We start from the raw sequence: 22,404 nt of genomic DNA on the forward strand, positions 1-22,404 counted from the left end.
CCAAGAGAAGTTATAAGCACTGGTCCATATAAATCAGAATGTACAAGATGCAATACCTGACTAGTTTTTCTTTTGCTTGAAGGGAATGGTTCCTTCACTTTCTTTCCACTTGCACACCCTTGGCAAACGCCATCATGATCAGATCTGATTGAACAGACCTTGACATCTAGATCCCAGAGTGAGGGCATCTCTCATGTTGGATCTTGATGGCCAAGTGAAAACTTTACCATTTATGAAAGCAACTTTCATTCCTTTATCTTCTAAAGCTAAAATGGACACATGATTCTTCTTTAAACCAAGTACATATAGAACTTCATGAAGAGTCAAAGTTCTACCTTGAACTAAATGGAAAGAAACGAAACCAAATCCCTTTATGGGATATGTAGAGTTATGTCCAAAGAATGACCTTCAGATCTATCTCCCTCTCAACTAGATTAGAGAGTACTTCTTTGTAACCAGTAAAGTGCCTTGCAACACCACTATCAACCAACCAGCTATCACAAGAATCTACAGGAGATGAACTAGAAAGAGCAGAAACAAGAAAGTACTATGATTGAGTCTCAATTGCATTATTAGCGTACCTTTGATTCCTTGAGGAATGGTAGTTTCCTCTGTGAACAGAAAGAGTTTCTCTTCTTCCTATGTAATCAGATTTGTTGGAATGATTGTTGAAGTTGGATTTTGATGATTCTTTTTATTTTCTAAAAAGTCACGAGCATAGTGGCCATGAGTGCGACAGTTGTAGCATTTTACTTTTGATAAGTCTCTGGTCCATTGAGAGGGGTTGTTGGGAGCAGGCTTTCTCGAATAGTGAAGTCCTCTTCTTCCTCTCTTATTCTCCCTCTAGAAATCATTCTGGCTTCTTCTTGACCACACTTTCCCATAAGCTCATCAAATGTGAGAAACTTGTCGTTGTTGATGGTAGTAACAAAAGTCTCCCAAGAAGAAGGAAGACCTCCAAGCGTAATCAGCGTCAGTTCTTTGTCAGGAACAACTTCGCTAGAAGTTGACAGTTGATCTTTGATTTTGATATCTTCATGAAAGATGCTTGAATGGTCTCTCCTTTGTTCATTTTCATATCCTTGAGCCGATTCTTCAAGGCAAGAATTTGACTCAAGTTGTTCACTTGATACATTCCAATCAGCTTGGCATACATTTCTTTGGATTTCTTCAAATTGGCAACAAAAGTGATGAGGTGGTCTCCAAGAGAGTTAAGGAGAGTCTTTTTAGCCTTGACTTCTCTTTTCTTGAATCTGGCTTTGATAGCAGCATTGGAGTTTTCAGCTGGTTCAGCTATCTCTCCCTCAACATACTCAAGAACATCATGTTCCTCAAGGGTAATATCTAATTTGGCCTTCCAAGGGAAGAAGTTTGAAGCATCAATCAGCATCTCTTAATTCTTGAAGTAAGAGAAAGGCATCTTGATCTGCTCAAAAATTCAGCAGCAAATAAAGAGGGACAACAAGAAATATATTTAGCAAAAAATGGACTGTAAAAAGAGTGGACAGCACTTGATATTTCAGTAGAAAAATGAGTTGCAAGTAGATTGGACAGTAAAGAGAAAATGAGTTGTAACTGGAGTGGACAACAAGCAGAAAATGCATTGTAAATGGAGTGGACAGCAAGCAGAAAATGAGCTGTAAATGGAGTGTACAACAAGCAAAAAAAGAGTTGTAAATAGAGTGAACAACACTTGATATCTTAGGGATGCAGAGAGAAGGAACAGTGAGAGATTTTCCAGCAGAAAATGGGTTGGAGCAGCACTAGTCTTCCTAAGATTGTCTTCACCAAAGATCCGATATCATGTTAAAAATCAAATACTCTATGTTGTTACAATCACTTAAATCCTGAACTTCTTTATGTTGCAATATAAGTTAAGTAATTGTTAAGACATTTAGAATCCCTAGGAATCGCTGCCGCTGCTGAGCGCTGAGCTGCGCAGCCAACCCTAGCCTGAAGAACGCAACGAACGCAGCTGCTCCTCAGCAGCAGAACGCGGCTGCTCCTCAGCGGCAGAACGCAGCTGCTCCTCAGCGGCCTTCTGCTGTTGAGGCCATGGACCAAATGGATCCTCCAAAGGATGGAGATCCCCTTCCAGATTGTCAACAGGAAACGGAAGAATCTGCAAAAGCATTCACATCCCTCATCTCTGCAATGGGCCCAACCAAAAATCGACCGTCAATAACCAAGTTTGTTAAAAGATTGGAAGACATTCCCGAAATCTCCCTCCCACCTTCTCTCCCTCGTAGAGCAACGTTATCCCTTGCTGAACGTGGATTAGTTGGGCAGTTTACTAGGTTATGGCCCTCACCCAAGACGATCCAGAAATGGGTTGAAAGGAACTGGACTGCGTCGATAAATGGGAAAATATCAATCAGGTTCTGTGGAAGAGGATACTACACCTTTCACTTCGAAACCAAGGAGGATCGCGATCTAATATTTAGGAATGGCCCATACTTCATGGATACAAGAGGATTGTATCTAAACAGATGGACACCAGATTTTGATCCAGAAATGGATGTGCCCAGCGTTGTTCCAGTCTGGGTCAGGCTGCCGCACCTCCCCCTTCACTGTTGGGGAGATGATTCAGTAAAAGCCATCGGAAATGCAGTTGGGAAATACATAGATAGGTGCGAACCAAAGGAGAATATGCATGCATGTGCCAGAATCTGCGTAGAAGTGGATCTAGGGAAAGGGCTTCCGGAGGCGATCAAGATCAAAGTGGACCAATGGACGCACATTCAACAGCTGGATTATGAGCAAATTCCTTTTAAATGCAAGGTATGTCACGAATATGGTCATTTTGCTAATAGATGTTCAAAAAAAAAATGAAAATGAAAATGCAAAAGACCTAGAAAACAAATGGGAGCAGGCTAAACGGAAGAAGACATCCAATAAACAACCCCCTCACTCTTCATCGCAGCCCCTTGTCTCCCTCGACCCCCTCCCTCCATCTCCAAAAGCAGACAACACCTCTTCTCTCATTAGCCTAAATCCTTTTGGGCCCTTGGACCTCACAGCCCCTCCATCCCCCAGATCCCCTCCACATCCTCACAACTCCTCCGCAACCCCTCCACTCTCAAACATTCGTTCCCCACCTCCTCCTTCAGTTGACAGAATTATAACAAGAAATCAGTCAAAGGAATCCCTTCAAACCACTAAACATCAAGAAAAAGCAAGAAGGAAGTCCAACAAAGAGCTGAGGGATGAAGTCGTAGCAAAGGAAATGGCTCTACATATGCAACAACCAATGGACTCCTTTTTGGGAAAAAGTTCAAGAAACAATGACAAAAGCCAGCAGAGAGGGAAAGGTCCCTTGCACCACCCAACAAATAAATAATGATTGTGGTCTCCTGGAATTGCCGAGGATTGGGATCATCCTTCAAAGAAAATGCCGCAAGGGACATTTTGGCAAAAGAAAATCCAAACATCTTTATGATTCAGGTGACGAAAACAAATAGTCAAGAAACTGAAAAAATAATAAAAAAAATTCAAAAATTATGAAGGGGAAGCAATACAGGCTACAGGAGCTTCAGGAGGAATCTACACGATATGGAAAAAAGGACACTGGGAAATGATACAACAAAAAAAGGAACAACACTGGATACAAACAAATTTAAAGCAAACAAGCACAAAAGAGAAGTACAGCTTCATAAATATATATGCTCCCAATCATTACAGGGAAAAAGAGCAATGTTGGAACACCATAAAGGAAGCTCTAAATGAAATACAAACTGGAAAAATAATCCTTGGAGGGGATTTAAATCTGGTTAGAAGTATAGAAGAGAAGTTTGGAGGGATATACCATATAGACCCATCCAAGGACGCTTTGGAAACAATAATGGAGCAGCACAACTTATTAGATATCCCCCCAAACAATGGAAAATAATAAATATACCTGGAGCAACAAAAGAGTGAGCAAAAATAACATAAAAGAAAGGTTGGATAGAATACTGATTCAAAAAAACATAGCAATAGTTTACAGCGCAATAAAATCAAAATTTCTTCACACCACAGCATCTGATCACAAGCCAGTGGCAATAATTATGGACAAAATGGAAAACCAAGGACCCCTACCGTTTAGATACAGCTCAATTTGGGACATAATGCAGAATTTAGAAATCTAATCAAAGAAACATGGGCACCAAGAATCTCTGGATCACCCCAATATATTTGGGAAACAAAATTAAAAAATTTAAGAGCTAGGCTTAAGGAATGGGCAAGAGCAAATGAAATAAAAAACAAACAAAAAAACAGAGCTGCAAAATAAAATGGACGGCGTACAAACTGAAAAAAGAAAACAAAGAGGAGGACAAGCAAGATTATTTAAGAGAGAAGGAGATTTTTGGGAAATATACAGGGAAAACAGGAAAGAGGAAGAAGAAGCAACATTGAAATCCAGAAGCCTTTGGCTCAATGCAAGGGATAAAAATACAGCCTTCTTTCACAACACCATTAAAATAAGAAGAGCAAGAAATCAGATAGACAAAATTCAAGTTGACGGACAAGAGGTCAAAGGAGCAGAGGATCTGAAAAAAGCAGCCCACAAGCATTTCAAAAATCTACTTTCAGCTAGTGAAGAGGTAGTTGATTATGAAAGCTTCCTTCAACATACCAAAAAAAATTAAAAAGAGCAAAACTCAGAAATATGCAAAGAGATAACAGAAGAGGAGGTAGTGGATGCCATTTGGAGCCTACATCTAGATAAAGCTCCAGGGCTAGATGGTTTCACTATAGCTTTCTACAGACTTCATTGGAATATAATAAGAAAGGGTTTCTTAAGAATGGTGAAAAACGTTTTCAAAAAAAAAAATCCTCATATCTTGCTCTAGTCCCAAAAGAATCCAACCCCTCCACTTTCAATAGATTTCGCCCCATTTCCCTTTGCAATTCCTCCTACAAGATCATTACCAAAATAATTGCAAATAGAATCAAAGAAGTTCTACCGACAATAATATCATAAAACCAAGGAGGTTTTGTGCCTAGCAGGAAAATCATTGATAATGTAATTATTGTACAGGAAGTCGTACACTCTAGCATGCAAAGAAAAAAGAAAGGAATCATTATCAAACTCGATATGGCAAACACATTTAACAGGGTCAGCTTCCCATATCTAATGGCAGTGCTCAAAAAATTGGGATTCTCTAAAGAAATAATAGAGGTCATTCAAGCTTGTATCTAAACTCCATGGATTGCACCTCTCATAAATGGAAGGCCTAGCGAATTTTTTCAAAGCACCAGAGGTCTCAAACAAGGATGTTCGCTCTCCTCTTTTATATATATTATAATAGCAGAACATTGGAAAAACAAAGAAAAGAAAGAAATATTATTGGGCTTCGAATAGCAAGAGGAGTAAAGACCATAAACCACTCCTTGTTTGCGGATGACACCCTATTATTGGGAGGGGCCTCTACAATAATTGCAAGAAGATTCAAAAGAATACTTGATGATTTTCTACAGGTTTCAAGTGGGCTCTTAAACAACACAAAATGCAAAATATATGGCTGGAACACTCCTCCCAGAATCATGCAAAGGATTTCACAAATCCTAGACATCCCCATATAGGAAAAATGGACTCATTTCTTCTATTTGGGACTCCCCATCTCTAAAGAAAACATGAAGGCAGAAATATGGACCAAGCAGATTGAAAAAATGAAAAACAAAATCCAGAGTTGGGGGATGATGTGGTTAAATATGGCAGGAAGGGTGATATTAATAAAAGCACTTCTTGCAGCGCTCCCAATCTATCAGTATGCAATAATTTTGGCTCCAGCAAGTGCTCACAAACAAATGGAGTTAATTCTAAGAAGCTTTCTATGGCAGGGAGGGAAACAAGAAAACAAAAAATTTAGTTTGGTCAGGTGGGAACAAGTAATATTACCATATGAACAAGGAGGCTTATCAATAAGGCTACCTGGCCTCATGAATGTTGCCTTGGGAATGAAAATAATATGGAGACTGATCACAGGAAAAGAGAGCTGGTGGAAAAAAACTCTCACCTCAAAATACATGGACAAATCTAGAAGAAGTTTGTTGAATGAAAATATCCCAACAAGACCGTGCACTCAAGTCTGGAAACTCGTGAAAAAGACAATCCCTCTAATTAGCAATCATATTTCTAAAATTCTAGGCAACAGGAAAACAATTTCGATTTGGGATGATAGAATTATGGGGGAAGAGCCTTTAAAAACTCACATAGAACTTGAGGGCATTCAAAAATGGATGAGAGAAAGAGGCCTTAACACTCTACACTCAATATTTGTTTGGAATCAGAGAGAATGGCAAGAATGGCAAAATATAACAACCCCTGCAAATCTGAAAGTGCAATGGGTCAAATTAAGGCAATACCTTAAAGGAGCAGCGCCCATAAGCTATGATGAAGAAGATGACTTCCTTTGGGACCCAAGTGGAGGAAGATACACAATCAAGACTGGATACAAAATTTTACAAGATCACCCAAATCAACATGATTGGGGCCTCTAGAAGACAATTTGGAAGTCTGAAAGTTTACCTAAGATTAAAATTTTCACCTGGACACTCTTAAAAGGAAAGATCTTAACTAGTGAAAACTTAAAAAAAAGGCTTCCAAGGCCCTTCTAGATGTCCAATGTGCTTGCAGGCAGAAGAGACCATACAGCATTTATTCCAAGATTGCATTCTAGCCAAAGAGTGTTGGCAACAGCTCACAAGTCCCCTTGAAATCAACTTAAATTTCGCAAAGCCTTTGCCGGAATTTTTCCAAGCCTAGGAGAAGGCTTACCCATATACAACAAAGAAGAAAGTGACAATACAGAGGATCTAGAAATGCATCCCAGTAGTGCTGTGTTGGCAAATATGGTTGACAAGAAACAAAAGTATTTTCAAAAGCCAGACCCCAAGAATAGGGAAAATTCTCTCCAAAACTTGGGGCTTAACTTCTGAAATCCTAAATGTAAAAGGAACAGCAACAACAGACTACAACATCCTTCAACAAGAAGAGAAAGATTGGTTCAATAAAGCCATAATAAATAACAATGGACAAACAGGACAAAAGAAAAAACCTTCAGCACAGAGCTGGAAAATTAGACTGAGTGAAGAAGAATTTACAACATGGAAAAAAAATCAAAAAAGACATTGTCTTTACTTTGATGGGGCATCAAAACATAATCCCGAGAAAGCAGGGGCAAGAGGAATCATTCTCGATCCTGATGGGAAAGAAATAGTTACTTATGAATGGGGACTTGGAGAAGCTTCAAACAATAAGGCTGAAGCTTATAGTCTGCTAATGGGAACAATAATAATTAAAAAAAGATTGATTCAAGACCCAATCATAATAGGAGATTCAGCCATAATAATAGAGGCAATGGCTAGAGACAAAAATCCCACAATGAATTCATTAACAGAGTTTATAAGAGGATCAGGAAGAATTTAGAAGGCTCAGGAGATGTGACTTTTAGACATATACTGAGAACTCACAATCAACAGGCAGATCATTATGCAAACCAAGCAGTTAAAAGAGCAGAAGGGAGCACACGGGAGAACAAAGAGATATATTACACCTCTGTTCCATAAGTCCACCCATATGTCAAGAAGCATGAATCTATCCAAAAAAAAGAAACAGCGAACATTCCCAAAAAAAATATACAAAAGGACAACAAGAAACCATCAAGAAGATATCACTGCAAAAGCAATCAAATGGTCATGAGATTTCAAAGGAAAAAACAGGGGGAATCCAAAAACATCAAGCAGTCTGGCAATAAGGACGATTGTGATCAAGCACTCATGAATCTCGCAGCAATACATCTTATCAAGGACAGGTACTATATAACTCCCATTCTTTTTAAACATAACTCGAAATGCATTAATCCCTGCAGCTCTAATCCCAGGCATACTCGCTTTCACCATCTGCTCCACACCGCCTTTGCTCTGCTTCATGCAATTCCGCCCTCTCTGAGCTTCCACTCGACTCTTTTCCTGCGCACCTGGAATCACAATAGACCCCATTTAAAGGCTATCATAAGTCAGCAAAAAAGTTCAGCCCTCCTGCTCCAATTCCGCTCTCCTTTACTCCACTATATCCTCACTCCATCTCTAATTACAATCAGTTCTAGGCCTGTCGCAGGCTTGCCAAAACACAGGCTCCTCAATCCCTCTCGCTCCTCCACTAGAACGCACCTGCGCCCTCTGCTCATTTTCACTCACTCAGTTATATTCCTCTCTATCTTTTCTACATCTCCCCAGGAACATCAAAATATAATCTCTCCAGCAGGCAGCATAGACTTTCATTGCAAAAGGATCATCTCAGGCAACACAAGGCACAGGAACATCAACAACAAAAGGAACAACAAGCAGCTCAAAAAGACAAAGAAGGAAGTGAATCAAATGGAATTCAACCCCATAGAAAAGGCAGCAAGGAATGATGCATGTCCAGCATGCAAAGCGAACAAATTCATGATCAGTAGACTCCAAGAATCGCTGAAAGACATCAAGTCTGAAATGAGAATGGAGTATAGCTATCAAAAGAGGAACATGGAAGCTCAGAAAGAAGAGATCATGGCTCTTAAAAACAAATGCGAGCATTTAGAGGAGGCAGTGGCATATTTCAAAACCACCACCATGAGCCAAGAAGGCAAGAACTTTGTCCACTACGACAAGAAGAAACAGCCCTCTCAGGAACAGTCAGTGTACAAACCATGAAAAACTACAAGAAAATCAATGTTATGTAAATTTGCTTTACTTGCAGGTCAATATGTTAGGCAGTACTCTAAAATAGCTACAAAAATCTATGAAATTTTGAATACAAGCACAGGAGAAGGGACTGCGTTCCCAGCACATTCTCAATGCCTGGTTTCCATATTCACTACAGCCGAATGTAATAGGAGCTTGCTCCACCCCATCTTTTGGTAATATATCCACTATCCGATCTTGTTAAAAATATATATATAAGTTAAGTAATTGTAGATAGAACATAAATCATATAAACCATATGCACAATTGAAGACAATCAAGAACTCAATGAGACACAGAGAAGTTAGGTCAATGACCAGGGCAAAACCCACAAGGGAAAAACCCAACCAAATTCTTCTTCTATTAGAAATCAATTGTTCAGCAGAGATACAAAGTACAATGAGAGAATGAAGAAGTTCACCGAAATCTGAAGATCTTTAATAGTAGTAGTTGATGCAAACACGGAATCACTTTGGCTCTCCAAGATCTGTTTTTTCTCTTCAAGACTCTCTCTCTCTCTCTCTCAATATTCCTCTAGACTCTCGAACTCTCTCTCTCTCAAGTTCGAATTCTCCTTTTACAAGCACAAATAAGTGTGTCAAGTGAGGAAGAGAGGCACAAATATATAGAAAGAGCTAGGAGGTCGAATTCATGAGAGAGTAACTCTTATGCCTTGAGGAGTTACACATGCCAAAAGAGAAGTGTAACTTATGCCATAAAGGAGAGAAGTATAACTTATGCATTTAGGATAGAAGTGTAACCTATGCATTAAAGAATTGTATGAGGAATCTCTTTTTTTTATGACGAGTCATTAAAGTGTATAAGAGAGTGTAAGAGCAATAAAGAGAGAGAGAGTAACATATGCATTAATTGAGGGGAGTTACATATGACATGATTGAGTCCCATGCTTGAGAGACTTGAATTTCTTTTTAATAATAATATAATATTGTCATAAAGAGGATAATAGTAATAATAATAATAATAATAATGATGATTAAGTTAAAAAATAAACAATTCAGATTGATTAAGGACAAGTTAAGTGATTTTCCAACATATATATATATATATATATATATATGATTACGAATTGATGGAAGGTGATTTTCTAGATTTGGAAAGTCATGGTTGCAAAGATAGAAATGACTTTCTATTTTTAGAAAGTCACTGTAGAATGGTCAGAAATCAATTTTATTCAAGGAAATTCATCCCGTAGCTGGCAATTTTCAACAAAAACTAAGTTGCGTGAAACGTGGAAACATTTTGAAGTTTCTGAAATGGGTACAGCTAGAGACGTGACAAATAGAAACACACAGTTTTTACAAATAAGTTAACACATGATCTTGCAAGTAAAAAAAGAATGAGACATATAAATGACATTTTATAAGGAAAAACAAGTCTATATTAATTCTCATAGATGATTGCATGATGCAAAAGCCAAAATTATCCTTTATAAAGGAGGCAATACATCCAAGATTCCAAAATCAGCCTTTACACATGGCTGTATGTGTTGGAAATAGAATAACATGAGTTAAAAACAAGTACAATTACAAATCATAATAATCCCCTTCCTCATCCTCATCCTCATCCTCATCCTCATCAACAAAAATAAAACAAGGTGCTTGTTAAAACAGAACTAGAACATGGATTGATTAGAGATAAATTAGTTTGCGGAGTGATTAAAGATAAGTTTTAGTGGTGTAATTTTCTTTTGGCCATAGAAGGGCCCCACATCATTCTTGGCTGCTTGAGTGAACCTGCACAAGCAAAAACAGTCATGGAAACGGGCAAAATTTGGGCTGAAACACCACCAAAACGTTTTAGCAAGGTTTCCAAATCAGGAAATGCCATACCGGTATTTTGGTGGAGTTTTAGCCACATTTCAACATTTCAGGGCATTTCCACTAAAGATACGCTAGGTTGAGGGGCATTTCCTGCAACATAGGTTGAGATGGAGGGAAGGGTTATATATTGTTCAAAGGAGGAAGAGAGAGAGCAGAGTGTACTGCTCTACTACACTGTTGTAGCTTTTTCTTTCTCACACAATCCGTACACTTCAAATCTAGGTGATTTAATGACTGTACAGCTGCTGGTTCAAAACAGGCTGCAAAGGTCACCTTGTAAGTTTCGATCAAAGGAACGAAAATGCAATTTGAAGGAGAAATCCCTGTGGGTGTGTTTTATTTCTTCTACTGTTCATTTTCCAGCTAGTGTGTGATTTTGGGTTATTTAACGAGAAAACATTAGGACAGTAGTCACTTAGGCTAGAAAAATTACATTTGCTTACCATTTTTCTGGATCTAGGCTGAGCCTAGGCCAAGGCTAGCCCACATGTTGCATGGAAGAACAATCTTCCCAACTGCAAGATGCTGTCACCAGGATTGTGCAAGATTCAGTCAAGCCTGGACAACCCTTAGGACAATTTTTATCTCCAACAATTGGCCCCCACCCTTAACACCTCCCTGTAAGGTTTGAATCTAAGACCTGATGGAGACAAAACCCCACACAAACCACCAGCTTACAACTCGTGGATTACATTTGGTTGGATGTTAAAGACAAAAAAATTCATTGTAAGGTCATGTACAATTATTGAATTATAAATTTTTGCTCAAAAGCTTATTTTAGTGATGCTCTAACACGATAAGAAAGGTAAAAATGGACTAAAATGAAATCCAACCTAGGACAATATGGCAGTAATATGTATGACATTCAAATTCTAAATGTTTGTGTTGGAACCCTGAGCCCTGCAAATGTATTAAACATATGTGATTCACTGCCCTAATTATAAAACTAAGCTTACTAAGAAACAGCAGAAGATTGTATTTAACATGTCATCCTCCAATGACAAGTACGGTTAAAAGAAGTCTGTCACAATTCATGTAAATGCAATTAACGACGACATTCTCTTCTGCATATGATATATGCTTCAGCAAAACTTATCCCCAGCTGACAAATACCCTGTAGGTCAACTTGTTTTTCTGTAGGGCAATCTCAAGGCCAGGACGGTTGAAATTAAACAAGCATCACGATATGTAACTTTTCTCTACACACCACTGTAACCAATTTAAATAAGGTCAAGCCACTTTGGATAAGGTTGACTACTTCACAAGGTATCGGGTGGCTTTGACTCCATAGAACATCCTGCAACTTTCCCAAAAATAGAACAGTGGTTTTCGCATATGGCAATGCAAAAATGTGAACAATGTTAGAGAGTGAATTTATTGCTCTTTAGATGCACCATATGCTCCCCCCAGCCGCGATCGAATCCTGCGGCGGTTGGTGGTGGACCCCGCGATTTGGTATCTGCTGGCTTCGACCTTCGACGGCTATGCCGTAAATATATTCTGCGTTGGTTATCTGCTGGCTTCGGCCTATGATTTGTGCATTGGTTATCTGCTGGCTTCGGCCTATGATTTGTAACGGCTATGCCGTAATATTCTGAATTCTGCTGGCTTCGGTCATATGTTGTAAATATCTGCTGGCCTAGGCCATATATTGATTTTTCCTCTGAAAAAAACTTCTAGTCAAATAGTCAGGTAGAAATTAGCAGAGGCACAGAGAGTTTATAGATAAAACACCATGTTCATGCATTCTCAATGATCACTGTAATTATTAAATTTTAAAGTATGAGTCAAAAGTTAGATGCTAGGGGTATATGTTTGAAGAGGACAACCTTTGGTACCACCGTTAACTTACATGATATCATATAAATGTGTACCATCATATACGTCACTAAGACAATAATAGAAGGCTAGGGTATAATATGTTTTATAAGCAACATAAATTGAATAGAGGAGAAAATGAAGGCAATGGCTTCTGAAAGTTGCTTGATTGATATCCATGGTGATCAGACTTGCCCCCAGTAACAAAAAGCACCACACATTAACTAGCAGACACGTCCACTTTATTTGACTGAATAGAATAACAATAATAATCGAGCTCCTTGGATATTTGCAATTGGTTGATAAGGAATTGGGCCAAATTGCTCAGATTTATTTACACTGTGCTTATTAGGTGTCCACATTCTCACCGTGATTTTGGAAGTCTGCAGTGGCAGTTTGGGAGGTCAGGAATGGTAATTGTAACCAGTTCACGGCTTCATCTACCAGGGAATCATATAAATAGATTATTCACACAAAAATGCCTGCAGAGGTTTGCGTGTCCAATCCTAAAAGTCATTTTGTTTTTCTTTTGCTTGGGCAGAGCACAACAGTTATGTGCCTCTTCGTCCACACTATATTGTCTCGTTTTGCAGGGCGTCAGTTTCCAAATCTAATAAAATAATCCGCAAAGAAAGTAGACAAATATAACATATGCCCTCCAGCCCAAGTTAAAACCTGCAAATTCTGGCGTTAGCAAGTACATTCAACTACTTTTAAGTTAACCCCGTGAGAGCAAATTTAGCAAGCTTATTCTCGCCTGAAAAATTAAGTAAGCTTATTCAGGACTTAATGATAGAAAAAGCAGGTATGTGTGGTTGCCATGACCAGCGAGAGAGAAAAGAGAAAAGAATAGGTAGGCAACCCACAGGGATCATTCAACAAGCAAAGCTCTGCGATTTACCCCACAGCGTAAGTCAGTAAACTTCAATGAGGAATTCTTTCCCTCTGTAGAACAAAAGTAGCTTTTGCCTAAGATTTTAGTAAGGCAAGGACATTTAATTGGGTAGTTCATCCTTTGCAATAGCAGTAACTTCTAATTCGAAATAATTAATCGCCAGAGAGACTTACATTGAAACGATGGAAATCCGACTTGAAATGAGAGCGTTGCTCTTCTAGCGATGAGAATTCAGCTGTGCACGTCTTACAACTCCATCTGTTCATGCTCACGCCCATGCCCGTGCCCAAGCTCTGTTTCTCCTCTTCATTTTCTCCATATTCAGTTTCATTTGGAATTGGGGCGTCCAGACTGGACACGCCTAAATCTAAATCTAGGGACACCTTGTGGGTGGCAGTTGCTGAGTTGGCAGTATCATGGGGTAAGCGGAGAAGCGAGGCGGAGTCGAAATAATGTGCCGGTAGATCAAATATGGAATCCTTCTTCTTCTGGCTATTTTCAGTGCCCATCTCTCCTGTCCTATCGTATCAGCGGCACCTGAAAGCCGTAGACGAGGAAGCTCCCACCCAGCTGGATTGTATCCTGTGATTTATCAAAGGGGTCTTAATTCCTTGCTCCCATGTATGGATGATTTTATATCCATGACATTTGCACCGATGCCTTTGCAATCCAATCAATTAAATCCGTCGCTCCTTCATGACTGGGACGACTTCGTGTCTACGACATTTGCTCTAATGGCTTTGCAGGTGAACTGATTTATATTTTTAATAACTATGAATTGATTTATATTTTTAATAACTAGCATTTGCATCTTAGGTTGCAAAGGAAATGTTGTAAGGGATAGAGTGGAGAAGAATAAGTAATCAAATCTGTCAAAATTAAGATTAAATTGATCTATTAATTTTTCATTTACATACACTGAAATCGTATTCAGCGTAGGATAAGAATCTCAAGTTATCATTCAGATAAATTTCTATAGTCCATGTTCTATTTTTTAAATACTTTACTCTTTTGTCATAACTGGAAGAATCTCAAGGTATCATTGAGATAAATAAATCTCTATAGTACATACTCGTTATATATATGTGTGTGTGTGTGTGTGTGCGCGTGCGCGAATGAAGATCTCTGCTATGATTTATATTACTTTCTATAGTCCATGCTCTATTTTAAATATTTTACTCTTTTGTCATAGCTGGAAGAATCTCAAGTTATCATTGAGATAAATAAATCTCTATAGTACATACCCATTATATATATATGAATGAAGATCTCTGCTATGATTTATATTACTGTGGCAATGCCATTTTTCTCTCGCAAAGTTGCATCCATTGGTTTTTTTAAGACATTAAAAGAATCTAGCTGCTATGGTTTGTTATGATAGATGGGTTATCTTTCATATTATATTGTAGATGATGTTAGATACATTAAATCATTTTGAAATAAACATGGACATGTCGTTGGCATTGATTAGCGGCATATGCTACAATAACTTATCTTCATTGAAAAAGAGGTTGATGTATTCATTGAGAATCTCTCACACTAAAACTTCTTGAAACATGGCTTGAAACACCATGTTTTAATAATGTTTTCATAGAAGTTGCAACAATGAATGTTGAAGGCAACATGGATGTTGTAGAAAATAAAAATGTTAATGAAATTTCCATGTAATAGTGTCCTTGAGAGACAAAATATTTTTATGATTTATTTTGGAACAAATTGATGAAGAGCAAGCTATGGAAGGTGACATGTGGTAGTTGTTTACATACAAGCCAATTTTTGAAGAAATAGAGGACATGCATGGACAACCTGGAAGAATCGAACAGTTGCACCAGCCAATAAAGACACTGAAATCTGAAGCTTACAACAAAAAGACAAAGCTAAAGCAATGAAGAAAAGAAAAGGAAATCCAACTGATGTTAAAAAAAAAAATTGTAAGCATAGCTTAGACTCGAACCAGAAAATATCTTAGTTTAATTTTATTTTTTTTGTAATTAAAGGGGAGTGTTGCATAAAATAATTTCAACCACCCATTTAAATAGGAGACAAATGTTTGTTGGAAATCTTCGAAAATTTTATATCGGAACGATCTCAAAACATACGGTTAATGACTCATTTTCTTCGGTCAAGGATAGTGTGCAATTGCATGGAGTGCACAAAACAATTACAAGTGATAAGTATATTTATTTTCAAAGTGATTGGTACATTTTTTCCCATTTGCAAATCGATGGTACAACAAACATGGTAAATAAAGTTCTGAAAACATGTTGCAGATAACATTTGGAGAGCATATAGACAAAATGAAATTTAACTGGTGTCAACAAAGTACAAGAAAACCACCCCTCCTTATCGTCCAGAGTTGTGAACTTAGTGGAATTACCAATATGAATAGGTCAGCAAAGGTGTCAAATAGTTCAAGCACAATAAATAGGTAGCCTTTCATAAAAATAAAAAGGTATTCCCATTAAAGTAAGTGATGGTACATCTAAGAGGAGTGATTTCCTAAAGGTTTCTGCAACAAAGTAAAGTCAAAAACAAAAGAGATAAGTTAAAACTTAAAAGCAAAAGAAAATTGAACCATGTAAAATTCTAATGACAAGGCAATCATCGATATACATCACTTAAAATTTCAATGTTTCAAACATTTATATATCTAACACAAGGTCAAATGATGAACCAAGGCAACGTTGAATGACCAATTACACGTCCATCAATTTATAAACTCTATTTAGTCAAGTGGAAAGGTTTACCAGATTCATGCCACACTGACAAATAGAAAAAAAATGATGAAACACAATGAGAGCAGTTTAACATAAATTGATAAACCAAAAAATGAAGATATGAAAATTGAAAAACCTGAAAAGCTAAATTTGTGAATGCTTGCTTTACGAGTAGAAGAACGTAGAGCCTCGGGGGTTAGTTCAAGATGAACCAGACATGAGATCTTTTCCCAAATTTGAGAGGTTACAAGTTCGACTTTCTTTATCCTCTTTATATTACGCTCCAGAATCACTCCAGAATCAGGATCAACGTTTACCTCATTTACCATTCACAGATCATAGGAAAGTACTTAGAACTTAGAAGGTTTTCCGCAGAGTATTTTCTTTTGAAAAAAAAAGGATAAAAAGATGTAAAACTTCAAAAAAACCTGCAACTAGATCACCAAACATGTATCAACCTGCAAACTTAGCTGACAACATGCAACATTGTGCGAATTGTATACTCAAGTCCATGAGAGCCAAAAGTTGAAGTGTTTGGAAAGTGTTGAAGAGTTTAGAAAGTGTTACCATTTTAGTATTTTTAGGATATATCCTCCATATAAACCCAAAAATCCAAATTATAAATTACACGTTTTATTAAAATTAAGTGCTAAGTTCTCCTTAAGGATGGTCAAAATGACATTTATTAAGCAAAGAAGCCATAGAAGCACTGGAAGTAATGGTAAATGTATAAAGCATGCATACATATGTTTTCCAGAGTCCAGACTCCACCCTATGTTAGACGCTTACCAGAATTTGATCACCACAGAGTCATTAATTGGTCAAGTTTATGAGGTACAAGGTTCATGTATCTCCCCATTCAAAGTGAGTACTATGGAGCAGGATAGATCTTCAATCCCTAGCCGAAGGATGAATAAATCTACCATCATTGATAGGGAAGGCATGTAAAACAATATTAAAATTGCCAGCACTGAGGGGAAAAGAACTCCAACCTTGCCTTTAGGTGATAGCAATCAAAAAAGATGTAAACAATAGTAATTCTGATATCACTGAGGGGAATATGTGCAAACAATATTAAGTACTATCAGTAAAGGGAAAAGAACTCCACACCTTGTCTTCAGGTGCCAGCAAGCAAACATATTCAGATTTCCAACCAGCTCATCCCTGGTGCGTCACCAGTGTAAAGACAGACTTCCAAATTCATACCAAAGCATCAATCAGTTTCCAAATAAGATTCAATGGTATTGGGTATTTATTCAGTTTTAAGAAACCAACAAGGCTGGTAGGCAGTAGTGTTCTTTTCCCAGTGTGTACAATCATTATTGGACAAACTTAAGCTTTGTCGTATTGGGTTTCAGGACTAAACTTCTGGCTAATTGTTATCATAATGAGATTACAATGGGTAAATTGGACTGTATCGGAAACCTCAAAATAGACTGTCATAATCTTCACCATTCTTTGTGCTTGATAATATAAATACTGACCTTAGATTTGATGTGTAGGAGGTGCATGATAATATAAACATCTTTGCGAAATTCCTAATTAAAGTTCAGAAATTAGTCTGAAATTAGAAGATCTACACAAATCTAGACCTTTCTGTTGTCAGCTGTGTTTGCGATATATGGAAACGTACTGAATAGTACACATTTAAAACAAGAGAACACAGTAAAAATACACATTTTTGTGACATATGGAACCGTACTGAATGGTACACATTTAAGACAACACAACACAGTAAAAATAAGAGAAGTTGCGATTACTTAAGGAATCAGCAAACATGTCACTTGGCAGAATCAAACAATGGTGGGGCAAGAACAACACTCGACTTTAACAGACCCCGCAAACTTCCGTTTGACAACTCTGCTCTAAAATGTAGGATTAACTTAAAATTTCGTTGTTCGCATATAACTAGCTATCCTGCGACTAGTAGCAGATAGATTAATACTTTTTCCCTTGGCCAATTGGATGCCCCATTCTCCAATTGCATATCAGTCCTTAAAATCTTATGTTAATTTTCTTAATTATGCAGCACCTTATATTAAGATTCTTAACCATCATTCAAAAGGATTATAGTATTAATTGTGACAAATATTTCAAATTATAGTTTTGCATTCAATCCCAAATAAAAAGCAACAGTAGATTGGGCACTCTCACAAAAGGTGAAACCTACACATATATGACAGAGCTATTCGTGTTTACTCTATGGTCACTATTTCGAATCTGTACTAAGGTGACCTAAAAATTAGGACAAGAATACAAAACATCAAAATATACAAATTTGTTACTTCTGCATATAATTAATAAAATTAATTAAATTTTGGAGTAAGAGAGTAAACTGTTTCTGGTTAGTTGACTAAAACTGAGTTATAAGGAGTCGAAGTGAACTACTAACCATTTGGAAAGACTAAAAGTCTGTACAGAGGAAGCAGGGGTGGCAGTGATCACATTGGATCAATGAAAATCAGGGACTTGATTATGCCTAGAGGCTTGGTCATGCCACAAATGGTGAGAAAGAGGAACTGGCAGTTTATCAAGGCCTTGAACTGCTTAGGGCAGCGGGAATAAAATGTGTTACAGTGGTTCCACCATAGTAATTTGAAATTTGCATTATCGAATGTCTCCACAAGAAATTCGTCTTGTAGAGTTCAAGCGAGTCTTTCTACACTCATTCATAGAGTTCAAGCAATGATAGGAGATTTTTGGGGAAATAACATGTGTAACAGTGGTGGGGATTCCACCATTGTAATTTGAAATTTGCATTGTCGAATGTCTCCACAAGAAAATTTCTTGATCGACCCATTCACAGAGTTCAAGCAATGATAGGAGATTTTGAAAATTCCTATACACAGTTCTCATCCGAGAAAGAAAAATATTATCAAAATTGAAGTCTCTCAGGCCCTAAGAACTCTCCATTCAATCACAGATTCAAGGGCCAAACCCTCAATTCAATCGCAGATTTCATAAAAAGTAATTAATGTGGAAAAAGTATGCAAAAAATCATGATTAAATTCTAAAATCGCAAATTTTTCAACAAAACTATTTAATCCTCCGATTTTTTGCAGACTTTTTCAGAAACAAAAAAAATCGTGATTTATTCGTTATATGCCCGATTTTATCGGGAGTTGACCCAAAAAGTCTGCTGTCTTAAGAGTTGAGACTCGGACAAAACTCAAGATTTAGGGGTTGATTCACTATTTTGATATGTGATGCACTAGACTTCATATACATATTATATATTAGCTTTCTTTACATGTTTATGTGGAAATGCATTTATTTTATGTTGTGAATACTCTAGATGTTAAAAATAAATAAAAAATAAATGAATATTTTTGTTTTTGTTTTTGTTTGTTTGTTTGTTTGTTTTTTTTTTTTTTTTTTTTTTTCTTTAATTTGCTGACTTTTTTAACGAGTTTTTCAACTTTTGGACCCTTGCCGTAATTCTGACTTTGACTTTTTCCACATTGATAATTCTGACTTCGAATTTTTCCACATTGATATAAACTTTTGGACCCTTGCCGTAATTCCGACTTCGACTTTTTCCACATTGATATAAACGTTTCGGGGCCAATATGGGGGTCTCAATTCAAGGGCGGAGTCGGGGACTAATTTGGGGGTCATTTTAAGAAGAGTATTTCATATAAACGGCAGCGAGGGCTGCTCGGCCTTCTCTCCCGTCCCATGATATAACCTTACTATATACACAAGTACGTCGGTCATTTTAAGAAGAGTATTTCATATAAACGGCAGCAAGGGCTGCTCGGCCTTCTCTCCCGTCCCATGATATAACCTTACTATATACACAAGTACGTCTTGTTGCCCCAAGTGTTAGACTGTTAGTTCAAGTACGCAAGTGAGAAATGGGAGTTAAAGCCACTGCAGAGACCTTTACTTCAACATTCATACTCACTAACAATAGGATTTATTAACTGTATAATAATGAGGAAGACTGTTGCATGTGGTTTTATTGCCCAGTTCTTGGGTGTTGGGTTTATTGTATTAGCTAGCCCTTCAAGTCGGATTCCTCTGATATTAGGAGTTTGGGGTTTTGCATTGATGATCTCTATCAAGCAAGCTAGAAGTCTGGTGAATTCACCAGTCATTACATTATTGATTCAGCCAGCAAAGGGCATCAGTTTCAGATTGCACTCTAGGGGTCACAAGTTGAAGAAGAACTATCTCAATGCTGTTGTGACTTAGGTGCCATCATGGTTCATTGCCAGTCTAGGAGGGTGTGGTGTCCTGTGTGAATGCGATGTTTATAAGGCTCAATGCGAATTGGCAAATCCATCCTGCAAATGGACCAGATGGCAGGGAGATTGGAAATACAAAGCAACGACAGAAAGTTGTGTTAGGGGTCAGTGTGCAATTGAATCCGCCATCCAAATGTTGGCATCTAATGAATGGGAGCATGTTTTTGGAGCTTGTATGCATGCTCACAAGAGGAAATATAAGCGGGTGGAGACAAATTGGGTTTCCTGTATACTCTGGTCACCGAATTACGGAAAATCTTCAGACCTCTTCTCATTTCGGTCCAACATGTGCGAAGGAGCGACTTCAGAGATTCAGCACCCCTACAAGCCATCTGCAGAGTTTGTCGTGTTCGAGGCCAATAAATGGACTTGTTCGATGTGAATATGAGCTCAATCAAGCATGCGGTGCAGACTCTTACGTTGGCACGAATGAAGAAGCCCCTCGAGGGCCAAATTCTCTGTAATCTTTTGTGCTAGTTATGTTGTGGTAGCTTTTTGGTTAAACAAGTATTTTAGGCAATATACATGCCAAGTCTATAGGAATAGGTATGAGTAAGCTGGGCATAAAAAAATTTCAATAAAAAAATTCTATGAGCAGCAGGCTGCAATTGTTTTCATTTTCATCTATAACTGTCATTCTTTTAAATTTAAATTATTAAAAAAAAGGGCAAAATTCTGCTCATAAATCTCTTAAAGTCGACAAGTTTATGGAGAAAGGTTGTTGATGTGATTAAAGGGGAAAAATGAATAGCCCGATAGGTTAATCAACGAGTGTCGTTAAAGGATTGTTCTACTTGCGCTCGCTTCAACAAGGTGGCCATATCAAGACGCTTACTTTTCTCATTTTACTTATTGCACAGAAAAAATTTAATTACAGTTCCAACTACATCATTAAAATCCATTAGAATACATCCATGTTAACCTCGGGAGGATCTGATAAGCACCTACACCAAAAAATGAAAAAAAGAGCCCGACAGAGCGGCTAGGGTAATCCTAGTCGTCGCCCTCAACAGCTGCAGGAATTTACAATTTCCGTTTGCTAGCTCAGTTGCCGCCTTCCGCTCATTCCAAGACTCCTTTTCCATGACTTAGGATTTCTTATGTTTGTGAGTTTCATTTTTGTTAATTTGTGTTTTCTGTTGTGTCCTTACTTGTTGATGGCCGAGTTTTAAGAATTCGCCTGCAAATCAGAGTTGTTGATTTAAAGAGTTCTTTGCTGGGTGGTCTTTGACTACCCCATGATTCAGTGATTCACCTAAGTAGCTTTGTAAAAGGAGCTGGCACAATTCCTTCTCTTAATTTGGAATTTTCTTCTGCGGTCAACGAGAATGTTAAAATTCTAAAATTCTCAAGGAAAAGGGTTGATGGGTAAGGTTATCCGCCTTTGCCCTAATTATACTTCTATTTTAGAACGGATTTCTAACAATTAGGTAGATCATGAACTCATTGGTACTCTGTACTGTGGAAACAGATATCATGCTTTTATTGTTGAATGTGAGGAGAGAGATCTGATCTTCAGATCTGAGCCTTACTTCATAGACTCCAGGAAAATGTTTCTCGTCTATTTGACTTTGAATTTTAATCCTAACATAGAAATTTTCTACACCTGCTGGGATCAAATTGTCATATCTTCCCCTTTTTTTGGTATTTTTAAATCTATCGACAAATTGGCCCGCTATATTACTAGTTTACATTTTAAGGAATACAACTTCTCATGTGCCAAAATTTGTGTTAGAAATGTATTTTGAAAAACTCCCAAAAGTAATTTGACCTGCTATATTACTAGTTTAGAGTCAAAGGAATACAACTTCTAGCATGCCAAAATTTGTGTTGAAATGTATTTTGCAAAACTCCCAAAGGTAATTTAGCTGACTTGGAGGGTCCAAGTCATCTTCAGGTTCTAGATTATGAGCAAGTTCCTTTCAAATGTAATTTTTGCGATAAGTATGTGTTTTACAAAAATTTGTCCAAATACTATAATATCTCAACTTCTTTCTATTTCATCGTCATCTTCTCAAATTAATAAATAGAAATGAACATACAAACAAATTCCAAGGAAACACAAAAGGCCTCATTCTAATAGATTTGAGTCTCACCAACATTCTCCCTCCAGTAATAATTTGGAATTTTGCACTTTACAGAAGCAGAGGTCAAGGTTTAATGATTAATTCATTACC

General features: G+C 37.5%; 1 protein-coding gene across 1 annotated transcript in view; it reads right to left on the reverse strand.

Annotated features, from left to right (window-relative positions):
- LOC149191624 (zinc finger protein-like protein) overlaps positions 1–13,996 on the reverse strand; it is a 343,705-nt gene extending 329,709 nt beyond the window's left edge. The window contains exon 1 of the mRNA XM_089404364.1: positions 13,434–13,996. Within this exon, the coding sequence (XP_089260490.1) occupies positions 13,434–13,769 (336 nt within the window). The 5' untranslated portion in view covers positions 13,770–13,996. The remainder of the gene's footprint in view (positions 1–13,433) is intronic.
- Between the last annotated feature and the right edge of the window lie 8,408 nt (positions 13,997–22,404).

The sequence above is a fragment of the Pinus tabuliformis genome, chromosome 2_2 (genome assembly GCF_031772625.1).
Source record: "Pinus tabuliformis cultivar Carrire ecotype Pingquan chromosome 2_2, CPIR1, whole genome shotgun sequence".
NCBI classification, from domain to species: Eukaryota; Viridiplantae; Streptophyta; class Pinopsida; order Pinales; family Pinaceae; genus Pinus; species Pinus tabuliformis.